Source organism: Leucoraja erinacea, chromosome 2 (assembly GCF_028641065.1).
Source record: "Leucoraja erinacea ecotype New England chromosome 2, Leri_hhj_1, whole genome shotgun sequence".
In the NCBI taxonomy this organism is placed as follows: Eukaryota; Metazoa; Chordata; class Chondrichthyes; order Rajiformes; family Rajidae; genus Leucoraja; species Leucoraja erinaceus.
The window spans coordinates 106,635,425-106,656,365 of NC_073378.1; the positions used below are offsets into that span (position 1 = coordinate 106,635,425).

Below are 20,941 nucleotides of genomic sequence, written 5' to 3' on the forward strand. Positions count from 1 at the left end.
CCATCTTCAGTTTCCCCCGCACGTGCGTACTTACACAAGACATCACGACATCACATATACTAATTACATATGCTAATTATATCATTTACCTAACACTCCTTCCCCTTTAACTTGGAGGCAGGTAACATCATTTCTTTTAATACCTAACAAAGCCCTTGTCTGGAATTAAGATCCTAGAGATTAATCGCAGTGGCAATACTTCACCAAAAAATTCAGTCACTCAGCATTAATTGTATTTCATATATCCACTGTGTCCTAGAAGGAAACAATTCTGTCATTGAGTCTAATGTGGCTCTCAGAGCAATTACATTTCCCTGTAACCATAAGCCCACGAGAGGTAATTTACAGTTTCCAGTTAACTTACCAAAAAGCACACTTTGGGATATAGAAGATAACATCAAAAATACAGGGAAGACCCACGTCGTCAAAGAAGAATGTGTAAACTCCATACTTGATAGTGAAGGAGGTCAGGATTGAATCAGGGTTACTGGAGCTGTGAATCATCAGCACTAACTGCTGCAACAAAGTGTCCATCCCTATTGAAGTGGAGAATATTTATATACTATATTGAAATAGTATTTCCTGTGCTGCACTGTTTGTGTTCCAGAATAACTTCTCTTGAGTAATTGAAACAGCTTATTTTTTTGTTAATTAGGCTCCACATTCAACAAAATTGGGTCAATATGTTTTTTTCCCCCACAAACTTTGAAAAACACTACAGTTGGTAGGCAGTCTGATGAAGAAAATAATTTATGACCAATGCATTATTTCATTTCATAGTTTTTGTCATCTTACCTTATGCAACTGTAGTGTTTAAACGTGCTAGCTGCTTTCTGACATTCCAAACAGAGCTGTATTGCACCAGGATAATCTTCTTCCTTAATAATAAAAATTACAGATACAAGATTATTGGAAATTCAGTTTAGAAAGTATTAATTTTTGCCATATTGAAGCAAGGTGTAGCATCATTTTTCAGAGTAGATTAGGTGAAGGAATAACAGTTGTGATGCAGCAGTAGAGTTGCTGTTTTACAATGCTTTCAGCACCAGGGACCCGGGTTTAATCCCGACTACGGTGCTGTCTGTACGGAGTTCGTACGTTCTCCCCATGACAGCGTGGGTTTTCCCCGAGACCTTCGGTTTCCTCCCACACTCCAAAGGCGTACAGGTATGTAGGTAAATTGGCTTGGTACAAGTGTAAATTGTCCCTAGTGTGTGTAGGATAGTGTTAATGTGCGGGGATTAGTTGGCACGGACTCGGTGGGCCGAAGGGCCGGTTTCCTCGCTTTATCTCTAAACTAAACTAATTTTGTAGTTCCTGATCAATCTCTTCATAGATTTACTTTCATTTCATCTTTAAATTGCTTCAATAAGCTTGAGCTTCTGAATTCATTAAAACAAATGTTATTGGTGGCAGTCCTCAAATGACCCTGTCATTGAAATTGCCTCCACCCCACCATTGATCCATTAAAAAAAAAAATCAAACCACACGTGCATGCATTAAGATAATTTTTTTGTTCCAAAAGTCTCTACATCTTTAATCATAGATGTAAAACCTTAACACGGCTCTTGAGGTTTGTTTTGGAATTCAAAATGCACTGCTTGCTTTTTGCACTTCATTTGAGATGTTTATTGCAGAAGTCAGAGGTAGATTGAGTAAGACAGCCAGAGGTTGTTCATATGGTTCTCTTCATTAAGGCAATTCTCCTGTTCACTTCCGTTCACCACCCACTATTCTATACAAAACGAAATTGTTTTCCTGCTAACTACTTCCAAGATTGCTGCACCTGCCAAGGTCACAGTATTCCAAAATACTTCTCAAGAACACAATTATGAAATTCACAATCTCTTTTCTAGAACATCATACAGCAACAATGCAATATGCAACTAAGACTGTGTTTTAAATCCGCAGTCGAGCTTTTGTTCAAAAATATAAAGTAGTTGACTTGAACATTTCATTTGAGAGGTATAGATAGAGTAAACAGGAAGACTATACAAACTTGAAAACCAAAAATGTTTCCAGATGCTGAAAATAAAAACAGAATATGTTGGGAACATTCATCTCAGGCAGAATCAGGTTGTTTTCTCTGGACTGCCGGTGGATAAGGAAGGAGTGATCACAGTTTAGTTTAGAGGTACAGCATGGAAACGGACCCTTTGGCCCACCAAGCCACACCAAGCAACGATCACCCAAACACTAGATGTATCCTACACCCTAGGGACAATTAACCTACAAACCTGTAAGATTTTGGAATGTGGGCGGAAACCGAGTAAACCCACGCAGCTCACAGAGAGAACATACAATCTCCGTACAGCAGCACCTGTAGTCAGGATCAAAATATATAACATTTTGAGAGGTATAGATAGAGTAGACAGTCAGAACCTTTTTCCTCCAGGGTGGAAATATAAAAGACTAGTGAATGGCTTTAAAGTAAGAGGGTCAACGTTTAAAGGAAATGCATGGCAGCACCACAACATTTAACCACAAAAATTGGTGAGTTCCTGGAAAGCAGGAGTGGTGGTGGAGGTAAATATGATAGTGGCATTTTAGAGGCTTTTAGACCTCTATTGATGGTGCAGGAAATGGAGGGATAAGGATTATGTCCAGATGAGATTAGATAAATGAGATTAGTTTACCTAGTTATCATATTTGGCATAGAGATTGTGTGCTGAGGGCCTGTTCCTGTGCTGTACTGTTTTATGTCCGACCTTGTAAGTGCCAGGGAGAACGTCTATCCTAAATGTCTTTTGATAAAATGTTACATCCTTTACAAGGATGTTGTCAGGACTTGAGGAACTGAGCTATGGGGAGAGGCTGGGCAGGCTAAGACTTTATTTCCTGGAGCGTAGGAGGCTGATAGGTGATCTTACAGATATATTAACAATCAAGACTTGAATAGAAAGAGTAAATGCAATCTTTTAACTGGAGTAGGAGAATAGAGAACCAGAGTACATTGGTTTAAGGTGAGAGGGGAAAGATTTAATAGGAATCTGAGGGGCAACTTTTTCACCCAGAGGGTGATGGGTACATGGAGCAAGCTACCAGTGAAGGTTGTTGAGGCAGGTACTTTAATAATATTTAAAAGTCATTTGGACAGGTACATGGGTTAGAAGGATATGGGACTAGTATTGAACGGGCATTTTGGTTGGTATGTGCACGTTGGGCCAAAGGCATTATCAAAGCTGAAGGTCAAAGAATAAAGAGGGCTCTAGCTTGGGTGTACTGCACTCATTTCCCAAATTTGCAGATGGCAAATTTAGAGGCAGTGTGAAGTACGGGGAGGGCTTAAAGCTGATTTGGAGAGGTTGATAAGATATATTTTAATGAAATGTTACATTTTGGTAGGAGGAATGAGCTGCAACAATATATATTTGAGGGTATGATTCGAAAAGGGGCACAACCGGCAGATTTGGTTTGTTAGCATTGTTTCCTGAAAATGCAAGTTGGTTGACAAGGTGTTTAAAATGCATTTGGAATCTTGGGCATTAGTATAGAAATAAGTATAGAGTAGATTACCAATGAAGTCCTGATGAACCTATAATAAACAATGGCACTCTAGTATGGATAAGAAAGGTTTAGAGGGATTTGCAGGTAAATGGGACTAGGCCCAGCATGCCAACTTAGTCAGTATGGACAAGTTGGGCCTTCGGCTCCAAGCTGTACGTCTCTCCGACTACTAAAATGTACTAAAACATAGTCTGATGATTGTTCTTGACCTGAAACTTGATCTATTCCTTGTGAGGCGTGATTACTCCAGCCTGGTATCTACTAAATAAGTATGGTGCCAAGCTTTTGGAAGAAAGTAAAGATTAACGACAATGGCGAAGATATTAATAAAAGGTATTCCCAGGATGCAACACTGCACACACACACACACACGCACACGCAAGGGCCAGGGAAAGCGCTGTCTGAAATTCACACCCGCGATGAACAGGAAAGTAAGACGGAAAGCGCTGTCAATAGGTAAGTCCTTTAGAGACATTGCGCGGGGGGGGGGGGGGGGGGGGGGGGGGGGGGGTAGTGGGGGGGGGAGAAGGGGAGGAGAAGGAGTGCACTTTTAAGAAGCCAGATATATTTAATAAAATTTAGCGGGCTTTAACATTACCGGTCAGTTTTCCTTGATTCTGAAAACTCCAATAAGCCAATTAAAATACCCGGTCAGCAAAGGAGATTGCCTACGGCTACCTCGACTGCCTATAATTACATAGTGTCCCCACTCTACTGCACTACAAGCTCAAAAGAACCATGCTGACCAACTTTTACTCAAGGAAAAGTTTTCAGCATGCTGTAAATTTTTCCACGACCAAACTGAGTATGCGGGAACTTCCCACGATCATGTTCAAGAAGGAACTGCAGATGCTGGAAAATCGAAGGTACACAAAAATGCTGGAGAAACTGAACGGGTGCAGCAGCATCTATGGAGCAAAGGAAATAGGTGACGTTTCGTACCGAAACCCTTCTTCAAACTGGAGTAACTCAATGGGTCAGACAGCTTCTGTGAAGAGAATGAATTGGTGATGTTTCGGGTTAGGACCCTTCTTCTGCTGAATTACTCCAGCACTTTGCATTTTGCTCAACAATCCAGTGTCCGTAGTTTCTTGTATCTCTATTCAGATATTGCCTTCACTTAAACTAATTTTAAAGTAAGATGGCACTGGTGATCAACAAAAGAACGTTCAAACCTCATTGGAGTGCATCAGTAGCTCACGATTGACAGGAAATGCTGGCCTTAAGGGTCAAGCTCTCAAAAAGAAATTTCAGAAGAAACTCTTTTACCTTTAGGAGTAAAGTTTGGATTGGGGGCGAAATCCCATGCAAGGAGATATGCAGATACAGAAGAAAGGAATATAGGAAAAAGTTGACAAAATTAAGAGAAATTAAGGATTTGTGGAATGTGAAATCTGGTACGTACTAATTAGTTTTGCACAATCTGATGAATGTTGATTGCTTACCTCTAACATCTCACTTAAGCGTACGTCAGTTCTTTGCTATAAAAACACAAAATAAAAGGTTAATCAAAAGTATTTATTTTAACATGAAAGTATTAAAACAGCAATTAAATATAAAATGTGCATACCAGTGTTTTAATTGTGCGCAAAGACTTCAGCAGTCCAATCAGCAGCTGTCTTTTTCTTTGATTAGCAAGTAGCCCCAGGCTAGCTTGTGTGAATCCTTCCTTTGCAATATTTAACTGCCTGTAAAGACAAGTGTCAAATCAGTTTTAACTAGACAGTCAAGTACATGAATTTACAACATTTTGAAAATCTTGAAAAAGTTTGGATTTCGGTAATTCGTAAAACTTTGATTAACCCAGAGAGTTGAAAATACACATGGCTCAGTGGTTCCCTCATCTGGTTCTCTTTCGCATGTTCCCTTTAAACATATTAAAACCTTGGTTCCCACTTTCCTTGCAAACACAGAGCCCTGGTTCCCATGGTTCCTGTAAACTCACCAGAGCCTGCATCCATTAATCCTTTTAAACTCTGGGTTGCATTTCCTGCAGTCCCTTTAAACTCACCTGGTTTGCTAGACAATTGATTATGCTACCGTGATACATGTAAAAATGTGAATCAAGGATGTTGGGATATTAATACGAGTAATATCCAATAGTCCAGAAAATCTGCCTTTTTTTAATGAATGTCTACTGTATATTGAGTATCATATCAAAATCATATCAAAAAGATACCATATCAAAATATACCAAAATACTTCACTGAAATACAAGGGAAATAAAGCAGGTTAGGCAGCCACAAGCATGATCAAAATAACTTTCAAACTTTAAGAAACGTAAAGATCTAGGTGCGAAAGGACATCCATGAAATGTGGTGCATAGAATAAGTGAATATATGCAGATCAGGTGAATTCATAACAAGAATATGCAATGATAGATGCGCAGCATGTTCCAAGCAGGGAAGCCGCAACAAAAGTGATTAGAGAAAGCTTGAAGCAATGGCAGAATCAAAAATAATATCCAAACAAAGCTTTACCCAGACAGTAATTGGCATGTGTATAATTTAAATAAATTACTAGGTTCTTGAAATGTTGTAGATTCGGTCTCCTTAGAGCTTACTTTCTCTGCCGGGTTTATATATATCAGCAAAAAGGGATACATTAATCTTTGCTTTTCAATCCAGGTTGTGAACAGTTCAAGTTCCAGTCTGTTCCTGGCTGTACGCCAGGAGTAACGCTTCAATAGAGAATCTATAAATACTTGAATCTCTTGCCATGCAAATAGATGATTCCAATAGTGGCATTTAAGAGACTTTTGGATAAGCTCATGGGTACACAGAGAATGGAGGGATATAGATTATGTGCACACAAATAGGTGTGGTGAAGTCACAATATCAGACACTGAGCTGAAAGGCCTGTTCCTCTGTTGTAGCATTCTATGTTCAATGTACCCTTATTGCATTCAACACCTTTTAGGTGGTTCTTTACCAATAGCCTTTTGACAATCCAGATGTAAAACAGCCACTGGGTTTCCCTTTATCCCGCCTTCCAATTTATAGAAATTAGATTTAATCATTTTATTTTCTTAAAACCACATTGAAAATCATAATGAGTAACATCACCCGAGGTGCTTAGCATAAAATCAAAGATTAATAATGGGCAGTGTAAATCCAACACGAGCTAGAGTTGGGCATTTCAATGGCAGCATGTGGAGATGGGGACTCCGCCAGAGCCCAGCCTGTGAATGCAGAGCCGAACAGACAGCCAACCATGTCATCTCTGGGTGCCCGCTCTACCACCCACCAAATGGAGCTCAGGGCCTGGCAGACATTGATGCAGAGACAACAACCTGGCTGCTCAACACCAGGCTTGAGATCTAACTATTCCTTTGGTTTATGTTTCATTCGCAAGAAGAACTGAAAATTGTAGGTCTCCAAACTCTACTACACACTACTCTTTGTCTTTGTTATTTTTTTTTTTTTTTTAATTTAAAAATATTTCTTGCTCATTTACCCTGGCAACCTTTGTCAGAGGTCCATCATGTCAGGGACAATTTACCCTGACGAGATGGACAACCTCCGCCTTTATCCATATTTTGGTTATTTTTTAAAAAAGTGCTTCAAAGTCACAGCCTAACTTCTTTTTTTGAAAACGTTGGATCGCAAATATTATATTTAACACGAGTTGTCGTTCATTTCTTCTCACTTAATTGTGTTGTTGCTGTTGGTGGGAGGGGCTGCAAACTTTTCAGTTTCGCTTCATCTTCTCTTAAATTTTGATCCACAACATTAATTCCATTTCTCTTTCCAGGTTGCTGCCTAACCCATGCAGTTTTTCCCCAAACATTTTTTGTTTTTATTGCAGATTTCCAGCAACTGAAGTTGTTACATTTTCATTCACTTTACTGCTTTCCAAGTGCAGAATCGTTATTCACTGCTGCCCTCAGGTTATCCTATAAAGGCAGGGCATCACCACCACACTCTTTCTTTCTATTTTGTGTCCCAAATGGAAAATATACTGGGGTATTTAATTATCAACACTGGTCAACACGCAATCATGTTTTTTTGTAAATGTTTTTAGGTTCAATCTATGTGTTTCTATTTGCACCATTATTTTGCCATCTATCTATCTATCTATCTATCTATCTATCTATAAAACTCAAATCCGTCCGCCGTCCGTCCGCCTGCAGTACTGATCCCTTCCTGCCTTTTGATTCGTTGACGGCTGCTCATTCCTCAGCTTCCAACACACTTCGAAACAATGTTGCAAGACAGGAACACTGAACTTTTCACTGCTGCAGCAGGCAGGGATTTTTTTTTAAAGAGGCAGGGCAGTGCTGGAATCTTACTTTTGAGAACGGCTTCAGTTCCATTGGAGGAGACGGGTGCATGGTGGAATATTGGGTTGGGGGATCACACCATTGGGGGAGCAGACCCAACGGGTCTGCACTTGGTCTAGTATATATATAAAACTCAAATCCGTCCGTCCGCCTGCAGTACGGATCCCTTCCTGCCTTTCGATTCGTGCCCGATACTCGCAGATGTCCAATCGGAATGGCCGATGCTCGCAGATGTCCAATCGGAATGGATTCATTTGCATGTACGGCTGCCGGCTGCATTTCTTCCTTTGATTCATTGCCACGCCCAATCCAGACGCTCAATCTCCGAGATATTTTCCATTTCGGTAGAGATTTCGCTTTTCTTCTAAGTATCCGCTCCTCATTTTCATTTCGTCATGTTCAAGTACATGTTTTTAATCAAATCCTTCTCCCACCCCCCCCCCCCCCCCCCCACCCACCCCCAAGTTTTTCAAAAATAAACAGGCTTCTCCATTTACATGTCAGCTTCCAACACACTTCGAAACAAAGTTGCAAGAGAGGAACACTGAACTTTTCACTGCTGCAGCAGGCAGGGGAGGGCTGCAATCTTACATTTGGGAACGGGCTCAGTTCCAATGGAGGAGACGGGTGCATGGTGGAATATTGGGTTGGGGGAATCACACCATTGGGGGAGCAGACCCAACGGGTCTGCACTTGGTCTAGTTATTATATAAAAGTATGTGGCTGCCGCCTGCCGTCCGTCCGTCCGGCTGCCTTTCTTCCTTTTGATTCGCTGCTCCTTCCTAACAGCTTCCAACACACTTCAAAACAAAGTTGCAAGACAGGAACACTCTGAACTTTTCACCTCAATGGGATATCACAGCAAGTGCTTCAACAGGAGGGGGAGGGCCAATTGGTATTGCAATTGGAACTGCTGCAGCAGGCATGGGAGGTGAAATTGGATTTTTTTTTAAATCCACTGCTGAGGGAGGCAGGGGAGTGCTGGAATCTTACATTTGGGAACGGGTTCAGTTCCGTTGGAGGAGACGGGTGCATGGTGGAATATTGGGTTGGGGGATCACACCATTGGGGGAGCAGACCCAACGGGTCTGCACTTGGTCTAGTATGTTTTATTACTGTTAAACTGCTTTGCACTATGGATACAACTTTCCTATTTAAATCTCCCCAACCTAAACTTCATCCTCTCAATTTTATTGTTTTAAAATCCATCTCCATCTCTAATCATCTGATTTACAAGGACATCAGCTTGATTAAAAGTGAAGTGTGCTGCAGTAGCATAACATTTCCCCTAGTTCCATGATCAGGATCCCTAATAATAAACCCTTCCTCATCCACACAAATACTTGGTCCAGACAAAAGTACTTATTTTGGGCTTTCTTGCTGCAATTTCTCAAGTTCCAGCCATTCCACTTTAAACGTATTCTGCCTGCAAAAACCTTTGGGATAACTTGATGTAATCTTAGGCAGCATTGTGCATGCCTATTACATTTGCCATTGCCTTGATTCTTCTATTTCATGAACTTATTTATAGACTTATCATGATGCTCACATCATTGACATTAATTTCATTTTATAACAAAGGCTTTTAATTTATTTTCACTTATATACCATGTCACAATACACAAGTTATATTTTGAAACGTTTTGACAATTTGAAGACCCATTACAAAATAATTATCAAAATTTGCTCAAGAATTATTACAGAAATGTTAGCAAACATGATGCTTCCAGAAAACTATCATCTCTTACCTTCTGGCATTTGTACAAATGACAGCTGCCAATTGAAGATTAGTTTGTAGTGATGTAACTCTCTCTAGCTCCTAGAAGAATAAACGTTAATACATATCATTACTACTGAACATGTAACTATTTTTAAAGCAGGTCCCTTGCCCTTGAAATTACAAATAATTGTAAATGACATTAATGTTACCATTACATTTTTTTTTTTTAAATTCCAGGTGACATTAGTTTCACTCAGCATGTTGCAAACTCAATGTGAAGAAATAAGATTAAGGGGCACCTTTCTTCTGTTCAAGAGAATAAAAGGTGATTTTACTGAAAAAAGTAACATTCTGAATGGACAATGGATGAGAGCAAAAAAGCATTTTTCTTTAACACAATTGCAAACCTTTGTAATTTTCTTGCCTGAAATGTTGTGTCATTAAGCATATTTAGGGATGAATCGCGTTGAATTTTCAATGACAAGGGAATCATGCATTATAATAGAGTCAGGAAAAAATAATTCTGCTCATCATGGCTGAGTAAGCTCAAGGGACCATATGCCCTCCTCTTGTACCTCTATTATCATTTTCAACAAAAATCACCTTTTATAAATTAGTTATCTTATTTTAATATAGCCACACTTGACAAGAATAAATATTGTAAAACAAATTATTCCGCACAGTTCTAAACTGACATAATGAAATTTTTACAAGAATGTCCAAAACCAGTAAAACGGTCGATTTTCAATTTCAAATATAAGAATCATATTATTGATTTTGTTCAGTATTTGCCTGAAGGTGGTTTTGGTTTAAGTAAATTTGATTATTCATCCATGATTTCACAATCTTTTACCTTCACGTATGCAGCTTGCTTCTCAAGGATTAAATCTGCTACTTTCTTTGACACCTGTAGAGAAATGCATATTGTTATAGATACATGTCGTAATATTAAAATGAAAGAATTAATGCGGTTTTTCATAAAATACTTTAATTGTAAAATTTAAGTACTTAGTTATGAAAAAATTACTAATCCATGTTGCCCGATTTATATTTCAGTTTCCAGATAAGCAGTGCCATTAATATAAACAAGGAAAATAAAGAAAAAAAATTAAGTCTGCAGTTCTCAATTAAAGTATGCACTCCAAACACATCTTCTGCACTTTCATTTGAGTTATTTATGTTAATAGGAAAAACAGTGAATAAACTAAACACAAATTTGGTCCATAAATTTAAGAATTTACTACAGGTGCACAACCTTTTATCCGAAGATCCAAATAACGAAAACCTCCGAATAGCGACATTTTTTCAGTCCTTGAAAAAAGGTCCTTGAAAACGTTCACGGAGGGCAGCCCGCAGGCGTGACAGAGGAACCTCCGGTCGGTCCTCGAAGAAAGGGGAACTAAATCCCCATCCATAAAAGAGAAGGTGAGGGTATATTGCGCGGGAGGGTTAATAATTGACAATCTGCTGCTGCCTGCCCGCTCAGTTAAAAAATTCCCACGGTAGACTCACGATACACAGTGGATCGTGAGTCTTGCATGAGAACTTTTTAACTCAGCGGGCAGTCAGCAGCAAATTGTCGCTCCCTTAAGTTTCACCCCACCTACACCCCTCTGCTTCACGGCCATGTGTGTGACCCCTTCCCTCCCCTCTCCAGCTCCCCGCCCATTGCACCGGCGCGGGGGCTTTGCACTGTCTTCACGTCGGAGCTAGTGCCAGTCACCGGAGACGTCAGGACCAACGGGACACCGGCCCCCAGGCCCACTGCAAGCACGGAGATCCCAGAGACCCACAGCCAGCAGCAGCCCAGCCCCGTTCCAACTCCAGAGGAACACGCTCCCCGTAGGGACCGAAGCTGATGGTGTGCAAAGTACGTCTTGGTCTTGAGGTTGCGGATGAGGGGGCGCAGCTCGGGCTGTGATGTCTCCGGCCACCCCCTGTACAGGAGCTGAGACTGGGAACTGTGGGGTTGTTTGCAGTTGCAGAGGGAGGGGGCAAGGGCGGTACAGTTCCCAGCCTCAGCTCCATTCCAGGGGGGTGACCGGAGACGTCAGGACCAACGGGACACCGACTGCAAGCACGGAGATCCCGGAGACTCACAGCCAGCAGCAACTCTAGCCCAGCCCCGCTCCAACTCCAGAGGAACCCGGGTTGCAGATGAGGGGGTGCAGCTCGGGCTGTGGACGAACTGCCACTTGTCGCTGTAGCGGCGCATCGGGGAGCGGGTTCCTGTTGGTCCTGACGTCTCCGGCCACCCCCCTGGACAGGAACTGAGGGACGTCAGGACCACCAGAAGTCGCTCCCCGATGCGCCGCTACAGCGACAAGTGGCAGTTCGCCCACAGCCCGAGCTGTGCCCCCTCATCTGCAACCCGGGTTCCTCTGGAGTTGGAGCGGGGCTGGGCTGGACACCGACCCCCAGGCCCACTGCAAGCACGGAGATCCCAGAGATTCACAGCCAGCAACAACTCTAGCCCAGCCCCGCTCCAACTCTAGAGGAAAACTGCAAACTAGCGGGAGACATCGGGACCACCAGGAGCCGCTCCCCGATGGGCCGCTACGGCGACAAGTGGCAGTTCGCCCACAGCCCGAGCTGTGCCCCCTCATCGGGACACCGACCCCCAGGCCCACTGCAAGCACGGAGATCCCAGATCAGCAACTCCAGCCCAGCCCCGTTCCAACTCCAGAGGGGCAGAAACTGATGGTGCGCAAGGTGCGTCTTGTTATTGAGGTCGCGCAGCTCGGGCTGTGGGCGAACTGCCACTTGTCGCCGTTGCGGCCCATCGGGGAGCGGATTCCTCTGGAGTTGGGGGGGAGGGGGAGGGGGGTATTGTGCTGTTTGATCGCCCCCTGCTATCCCAGGGACAGGGAGACAGGACGTTCACCGAGGGAGGCCCGCAGAGGTGACAGCGGAACCTCCGGTCGGTCCTCGACGAAAGGGGAACTAAATCCCCATTCATAAAAGAGAAGGTGAGGGTACATTGACCGGGAGAGTAGGAATCCCAAGACAAAGTTGAGTGAGCGTTCACCGAGGGTGGCCCGCAGAGGTGACAGCGGAACCTCAGGTCGGTCCTGGAAGAAAGGGGAACTAAAAAGAGAAGTGGAGGGTATATTGCGCGGGAGGGTATATCGCCTACCTGGAAGAAACCAGACATTTTTTCCAGGATGTCTGCACACCAAAGCTCACGTTTGGCGCCTCTGCTGCACACGGATATAAGAGTGTGAAAATGTCGCCTTAGGCCGCCTTAGGGCATGTAGCCCCGCTAGGGTGACATGAGTGCGGGAGGTGATTCAATGCTGCGGTCACATTTACAAATTCAGGAACTCATTCAACACACTGCATTTCATACAGACATTTATTCTGCAAGAAAAAAACTACACTGAAGACTCAAACTCGCGACCGAGGAACTGCCGGGATCAAGGCGCAAACTCGCGACCTTGCGGATATGAGCCGGGCACTCTACCACTGAGCCAGCCATTAAAATCTACACTAAAAAATTTCCATTCCGAAGACCGACAAATTCCAAATTACGAAAAGTGTCTGGTCCCAAGGCTGTCGGATAAAAGGTTGTGCACCTGTAGCAGTAAACCTCAATATATTTTAGTAATACAACATGCTCCAGAACAGAGTGTGTAGGAAGGAACTGCAGATGCTGGTTTAAACCAAAGATAGGCACAAAAAGCTGGAGATCTCTGGAGAAAAGGAATAGGTGACGTTTCAGGGCGAGACCCTTCTTCTTCGGAAGGGTCTTGACCCGAAACGTCACCCATTCCTTTTCTCCAGAGATACTGCCTGACCTGCTGAGTTACTCCAGCTTTGTGTCATGCTCCAGAACAGAGCCTGATAATTTGCAGCAGTAAAGTGCCTCCCATTGGTTACAATAACATTTAATGGTACAATTTTTAAAATTATTTCTAACACATGAAAGTTATTTGATGGCATTGCAAAAAGTGTAGAACTGCTCCACAACTACAGAAGGTAAATTACATTAGCAAAGGAAATCCTTTGTTATGATTGGAAAAAAATAGTAAACTCCCAAAGAGGAAGCATATTATTGAGCAATATAGTTTCAACGTGTTGATTTCCAAAACTTCAACATTTATTTTGTATATACAAAACAAGTAATAAAAAGTACTGACTTGCTCATCTTGTTTGCTACAAGAAAATTAGTTAATCCACCATAACGAGAATGGATTGGCTCAGTAAAGTTGCAGTGAAACTGTGCCTTCAATTTAATTCTAAAAAAAGGCTGTCACCTTTTTTGTAGAATACTTTGCTTTAAGGATAAGTAGAATGTTGATCAAGATGATACTTCAGGGGCTGTCCCACTGCGGCGACCTAATTGGCGAGTTTAGAAGACTTTGCCCTTGACTCGTATTCGCAGCATGGTCGACACAAGGTCCTAGGGGGTCTTTGTAACTCTCCTTCATGCTTGAGAGTAGTCCCCTCGTACTCGAGGCCTCAGCTAGGTCACGGCGTATTTTTCAACATGTGGAAAAATGCCCGCGAGTAAAAAAAGGTCATCATGGAAAAAAATCAATATTTTTTTTACTCGTAGGCTTAGTCAAAGTAGGTCGGCATGTTATTCATAGGTAATCGAGGGTAGTCGAAGGTAGTCGTAGATAGTCTTCAACATAGTCGAAGGGAGGTCGAAGGAGATAGTCTTCACTCTCCACTATTCGGTGTCCAATTTTCCCGAAGCTAGTCGAAGCTAGTCTTCAACATAATCGAAAGAGGTCTTCAACATGACACTTTTTCAAACTCTCCTAAACTCGCTAATTAGGTGGCCGCAGTGGGACAGCACCTTTACAACCCGTTGCATGACCACATATCTAGTTTTACCGTAACTAATTAATATACAAGATAAATATACTCACAACTGCTTGCTGCTGTTTTAGCTTATCTCTATACTCTTCTAGGTCGTGAAGATTGAGAACAGATGGGAGTTTCTATGGGAGGCAAGAGTAAACATTAAAACGTGTTCATTGCTTTAGTAAAGCAATACACAGAGATCAATACATAGTGCAGCAATCTCCTGTTATTGTAGATTAGTCTAAAGAAATCATTTTCAGCAAAATTACTTTGTGAGGATTTGATATAACATCAATGGTATCTCTTTGATGTTCTGGAGGAGACGGCTTTTGAAAATAGCAACAAATATTTGAAATACAAGCAAACAAAAGCATATTGCAGCATCTCTGATCTAACATCTCATGCAATTTCTTCAACCTATGTTACAAAGATAATGAAATCTAATGATAATATGCATTGATTGCGAGAAGCTAATCCATCAATGTAGCTCACAAATAAGTTAGTAATATTTTGAAAAGTATTTAACATCCTTCAGCAAGTGAAATACATATTACTTTCAAGTCTATTTATATAATAAATGTATTTATTTGAATGATTACCTGCAGTTCATGCTCCACAACATCAAATGAATCATTGCTGAAATAGATTTCTTCAATGCTGTTAATAATTTCTTGTTCTGCTTGAGGGTCAGTGGGATTTTCTCTCAACTCCCTCAGTTCTTCCTTTAGTACAATGAAAAATTATAGAAGTTAAATTACATGCTTCACAGAGATAATTACAATATCATTAAATTGTCTGAATTATCCCTCTGCCCCAAGAATTAAAAATATATTCTACTGCTGGCCAATTCAGTTAGTTATATTTTCCACTAATGAATTTCCACGATGAATTCTACACTAGATGGTTTTAATTAGAACAAATTTTATTTCATTTCATTAGTTGAGAATATTTTTACAATAATTTGCCAGAAGAATTGTATCGATGCCACCCTCAGCACTTTCTGCATCTCTGTGATCCACCTTGGATGGTGAAAAATGTCTGTTTAACTCCGCGTAATAAAAGTAGCTGCAATTTTTGCGGACTCCTTAATGATATCTATCACTGTGCAGAACACCTCAATTTCTAGCATGTTTGTGCATTTGCTATTGCCAGTCACTGTAACTCTCCAAACTACGCTGCCTGTGGTCTCCTGTGCTGTTCCTATTAAATCAGATGCAGCTTTAGGGAACACTACCTTATCTTCTAATGGGACATATTACCCAACTGGATTTAACATATAGTTCAGTAATTTCAGTGAATCAACATTTTCACCTTTGAATCTAATTTCCAGTATCTGGTCTTTTTCCCCGCCTTTTTCTGCTGCCATTTTCCACACTTTTTCCATTGACATCACCTGCAGATTCAACTCTAATTAGCTACTAACAGCCTCTTTCACTGGATCCATCATCTAATCTTTCCAACCTTCCACACCATCACACTTTCCTTTCTGTATCCTCCAACTTTCTCAACATTTTAAAACACTCTTTACTTCGAGCAACCCTTACTTATGATGAAATGTTGTCATCCCGAAACAACTATTTCAAAGTCCAATTTTCTGCAGAATATAGTGTTGCATTACTTGCTGCATGTGGTGTTGCAACATTAGTGTTACACCTGTAGAGAAAGTGCAGATTCAAAAAAGTGCAAAGGCTGCAATGAGGTAGGATTGGGAGATTAAGAATACACCCTCACCTTGTGAGAGATTTGTTCAGTAGTCTGATAACAGTGGGGAAGAAGCAGTTTCTGAATCTATTAATATGCACTTTGAAGCTTCTGTATCTTCTGCCCAACTGCAGAGGGGAGAAGAGGGAATGACCCGAACGGGAAAAAGTTGGCAACTTTCCCATGGCTACATGAAGTGTCGATGTGGTCATTTGGGGGGTGGTGGGAAGGGAGGCAGGTCTGTCTGATAGACTGGGCTGCATCTGCAACTTTCTACAATTTCTTGCAGTCTTGCGCAATGTATTTGGCATAGCAAGCTGTGATACATTCTGCTGGCATGCATCTGCACAAATTGGTACGTGTTGTTGGAGATGTGCTGAACTTCATTAGTCTTCTGAGGAAGTAGAGGCACGATGTGCTTTCTTGAATGTAGCATCAATGTGGTTAGACCAGGAAAATTGTTGATATTTACGTCCAAGAACTTGAAACTCCCACCTCCAATTTAGCACCATTAATGTAGACTGATGTGTGTAAATCACCCTGTTTTCTGAAGTCAATAACTACCTCATTCATCTTGGTGTCTTGACAATATCTGGGAGCCCACATCTCTGAGGATATGACATGGACATCACACGCCGCAGCACTCGTGAGTAAGGCAAGGCAGCGCCTTTACCACCTCAGGCAATTGAGGAAATTCAGAGTGTCTCCGAGGATCCTCCAGTGCTTCTACTCAGCGGCTGTGGAAAGCATCTTGTCCGGAAATATTACAATCTGGTTTGGGAATTGCTCTGCCCAGGATAAGAAGGCTCTGCAGAGAGTAGTGCGTTCGCCTGAACGCACTATGGGAACTTCACTCGCCCCCCTGCAGGAACTATACATCAAGAGGTGTAATTCCAGAGCCAATAAAATCATGGGAGACCCCTTCCACCCCTGCAACGGACTGTTCCAGCTGCTACGGTCAGGCAAACGCCTTTGTTGCCATGCTGTGAGAACGGAGAGGTTGAGAAGGAGTTTCTTCCCATAGGCCATTAGGACTGTGAACTCCTATCTCACCAGGGACTAACTTTTACTGTACCACTTTACTGCTTTTTTTTTAATTAATTTTTTTAATTGCTGTTTTTTTCCCTTTTTCCTTCCGCCCACAATATTTAATATGGAAAAGAATATGTAATTATGTTCCATTCTGTTTGTAGTTTGTTTGGTTGTTTGTTTGTTTGTCTTTTTGCACAAAGTCCGCGAGCATTGGCACTTTTCATTTCACTGCACATCTCGTATGTGTATGTGACGAATAAACTTGACTTGATGTGCTAGCAAACTCTTTATCTCCTCCCTGTACACTATCTCATTATTGCTCAATAACCTGCCCATTCCCATTTAGGGAGATCGTTAGACTACAATTTCATACTGAGTGGACAGGGAGGGAATGAATGAGCACCAGCAAGGCTTGGAGGAGGTAGGTAGTCCATCAGTAAAGGAGTCCATCTTGCTCAACAGCTTTTCGGGGTGGGAGATTGCAACCGTCACGCGGTCCCCACTGTTTCAACAAATGCAATCAACCAGGCATGCACATCAAATAAGATCTTATAAAACAGCCTAAAGTTGTTCTACAACTTTAGGCTGTGCACCCCATACGCAAGAAGAAGAAGAAGAAGAAGAAGAAGAAGAAGAAGAAGAACAGCTTTTCAGTTTCGGCTCCACACAAATGAGAACAAGATAAAAGTGGCTAAGCTGTACAGAAAAGAGAGAACATCGAAATAGAGATTAAATAATACATGGACAGAAATTTCTGCAGCTGTAAATGTGATTCCAGAATTGTACATGACCTCCCAGGACCCAAAGTCAAGGATCCTACTGAATGCCTACAGAACACTCTAAAGTGGTAGGATGAAGAACCAGAAGTTGAGGTCCACTTTGGTATCTGTAATGCAGATAAAAAGGAATGTGAACATGCAAGTTTCTCAGGGAACTGGGAAAGTTTTAAAAGTAGGACTAAAAAGTCATAATAGCAGGATTGCTCCACAAGCCACATACTACCATGTAGAAACAAGCTGATTTACTAAGGAAAGAGAAAATGCTGGAATAACTCAGCGGACAGGTGCTAGAGAACATGGATTGGTGATGTTTCGAGTCGACAGAATGTAGGGTTGGGGAGAAACAAGTATGACTGAAAAATTCTTACAGTGGAACTAAGCAACAACTCGCGGATTGCTGGTTGCGCGGACTCAGTGGGCCGAAGGGTCTGTTCCTGCACTGTATCTCTAAACTAAACTTGATGGTGGGGGAGGAGGGGAAGAAAACATTGATACAATTGCTTACAGACTTCAGCAAAGAAGTTGTGATGTACAACAAAGTACAAATGAGAAATTCAAGGAGCACATAACAGGATTAATGTGGAGGAATCTTCAATCTACATGTTAATCAGACAAATCAAATTAGTACTATCACATAAAGGGTCATTTTCTGGAATGCATCCAAGATGGATTTCTAGATCAGTATGTAGTGAAACGGACTATGATACAAACAGGTTTAAATCCGATGCTATGCAATAAGTTTATTTATAATCTTATTACAGAGAGGCGGTAAGAAATTATGATTTTACATTGTTCAAAATGGATGTTGTTCAATCTGAAACCAGACGTTTCATTCTAAAAATCATGGAAACTATGAAGGACCAAAATACTAGCTGGTGGTGCATTGGTAAATTATATTAAAGAGTACGCCAGCATTCAAAAGATTACATGATGTAGCAGCGGTTTTTACAACTTCTCAAAATCCAATTTCGATAGCCACTAATTTGTCGGGTATGATTAGAAAAGTAGTCTCACGCACTCCACGACATATTTGAAACAGCAAAGATGAATCTACCAGAAGTAGTCTCTTGATTAATAGCTTCTTTATTGTAGTAATACAAAACAATGAAATAACTCATAACTTCACATCAAAACTAAAACTAATCATTTGAGAGTCTGCGCCAGAATCCTCTAGCCAAAAGCACGCCCCAGTCTACATATAAAATCCCACACACATTAACACAGGCAGATAATAATTAAAGGTAACTAGACATAACTACAATAAACTTACTTAAGCTTAATGGCTCCAACACACGATTTGCAACACATAAACATTAAACACAACAGGATTAATAGTCCAACCATGGATTACAGGATCATATAAAGAAAGTATTAAATCGAAGGCAAAGCTTATAAAGTTGCCAGAAATAAGTTACTTTAAGGATTAAAAGCATTTCAGAATTCACCATTGGATAACAAACATTAATTTAAAATGGAATATAGAATACGAGATTAATAATACGAAAAAGACAGACTGTAATAGACGTTACAGGTACGTAGGAATGGAAAGACTAGCAATGTCAAATATAGGGATCATTCAGAAAGATAAAGAGGAATCTTTAATGGGGCATAAAGAAATGGCAGAGGAATTAAACAAATGTTATGTGTCTGACTTCAAAGTAGCTGACACCAAGAAACACAAGAATACTAGAGAACCAAGAGCCTGGTGCAAATTAAGAAATAAAATTTAAAAAGTAGTGCACACATCACGTGTGCCACCAGGGGGGAAAGAACATTGGACCACTGCTATACGCCGTTCCGGAAGGGTTACAAGGCCGTTTCACTCTCTCCCGTAGGAAGATCTGATGATGCTGCCATTTTCCTGCTGCCGGAGTATAAACAGAGGATAGTTCAGGAAGCGGCAATGACGAGAGACATAAAGCGGTGGTCCGACCAGACAGAGGCCATGCTGCAAGATGCACTGAGCGATGTTGACTGGAATATGTTCCAAGCAAGTTCCAGTGACGTCAGTGAGTTCGCGGAAGTAGTCACGGACTTCATCGCAACAATAACCAACATCGTCCCCACGGTAAGGGTAAGCACCATTTCGAATCAAAAACCCTGTGTAGACAGGTCCGTTCGTGTGGCCTTGAATGCTCGCACCGCTGCCTACAACTCAGGCCTGGCATCCGGAAACATGGACAAGGTAGAGTCCTACCAACTGCGAAGGGCGGTGAAGGACGTAAAAATGAGGTACAGGGACAAGATGGAGTCACAGATGTAGCAGCAGGACACCAGACGCCTGTGGCAGGGGTTACGGACTGCACCCCACCCTCATCCGCAAGTGTCGGCACCTCCCTAGCTGATGACCTGAACTCCTTTTATGCTCGTTTTGAGACGGGCAACACCACCCCAAGTCTGCTGACTAATGACAATACCACCAGCGGGCTGGCTAACGAAGCTGAAGGGAGGAATGTGCACACATTCTCGTTGTTCGAACACGATGTGAGGAGGGCTCTGACAGAGGTGAACACGAGGAAAGCTGCAGGCCCAGATGGCATCTCGGGGCGAGTACTTAAGTCCTGTGCTACGTAGCTAGCTCCAGTGCTCATGACAATATTCAACCTCTCCCTGGACAAGTCCGTGGTCCCTGCCTGCTTCATAAAATTCATCATTGTACTGGTACCTAAACATGCCTCCCCAGCCTGTCTGAATGACTACCGTCCGGTGGCCCTCACCTCGGTAGTCTTGAAATGCTTTGAGAGGCTGGTGAAGAAACACATCTGCGCCTTCCTCCCTCACAACACACACCCGTTACAATTCGCATACCATCCGAACAGATCCACAGACTATGCGGTCTCCCAGGTTTTGCACACCGCTCTCTCTCATCTTGACAGCCAGAAGGGGGGGGGGCCTATGTGAGGATGCTGTTCATAGACTTCAGTTCGGCCTTCAACACGATAGTCCCCACCAGACTGGCCGAGAAGCTACTGGAATTAGGGCTCAACAACACCCCCCCACCCCCCCCTGTGTGCCTGGGCCATGGACTTTCTCACTGCCAGGCCCCAGGTAGTCAAATGGGAGGGAATACATCAAAGTCCCTCACCATGAGCACAGGATTCCCCCAGG

The 20,941-nt window shown here is 42.1% G+C and overlaps 1 protein-coding gene across 2 annotated transcripts in view; it reads right to left on the minus strand.

Moving 5' to 3' along the window:
- The window catches only part of vps50 (VPS50 EARP/GARPII complex subunit), a 118,228-nt gene that overhangs the window by 85,892 nt on the left and 11,395 nt on the right, over positions 1–20,941 (minus strand). For both annotated transcript variants that reach the window (XM_055662741.1, XM_055662751.1), the window contains 7 exons: positions 14,921–15,043; positions 14,387–14,458; positions 10,363–10,416; positions 9,538–9,608; positions 5,078–5,195; positions 4,953–4,988; positions 796–878 (listed from right to left, as the gene is read on the minus strand). In XM_055662741.1, coding sequence (XP_055518716.1) covers positions 796–878; positions 4,953–4,988; positions 5,078–5,195; positions 9,538–9,608; positions 10,363–10,416; positions 14,387–14,458; positions 14,921–15,043 — 557 coding nt within the window. The remainder of the gene's footprint in view (positions 1–795; positions 879–4,952; positions 4,989–5,077; positions 5,196–9,537; positions 9,609–10,362; positions 10,417–14,386; positions 14,459–14,920; positions 15,044–20,941) is intronic.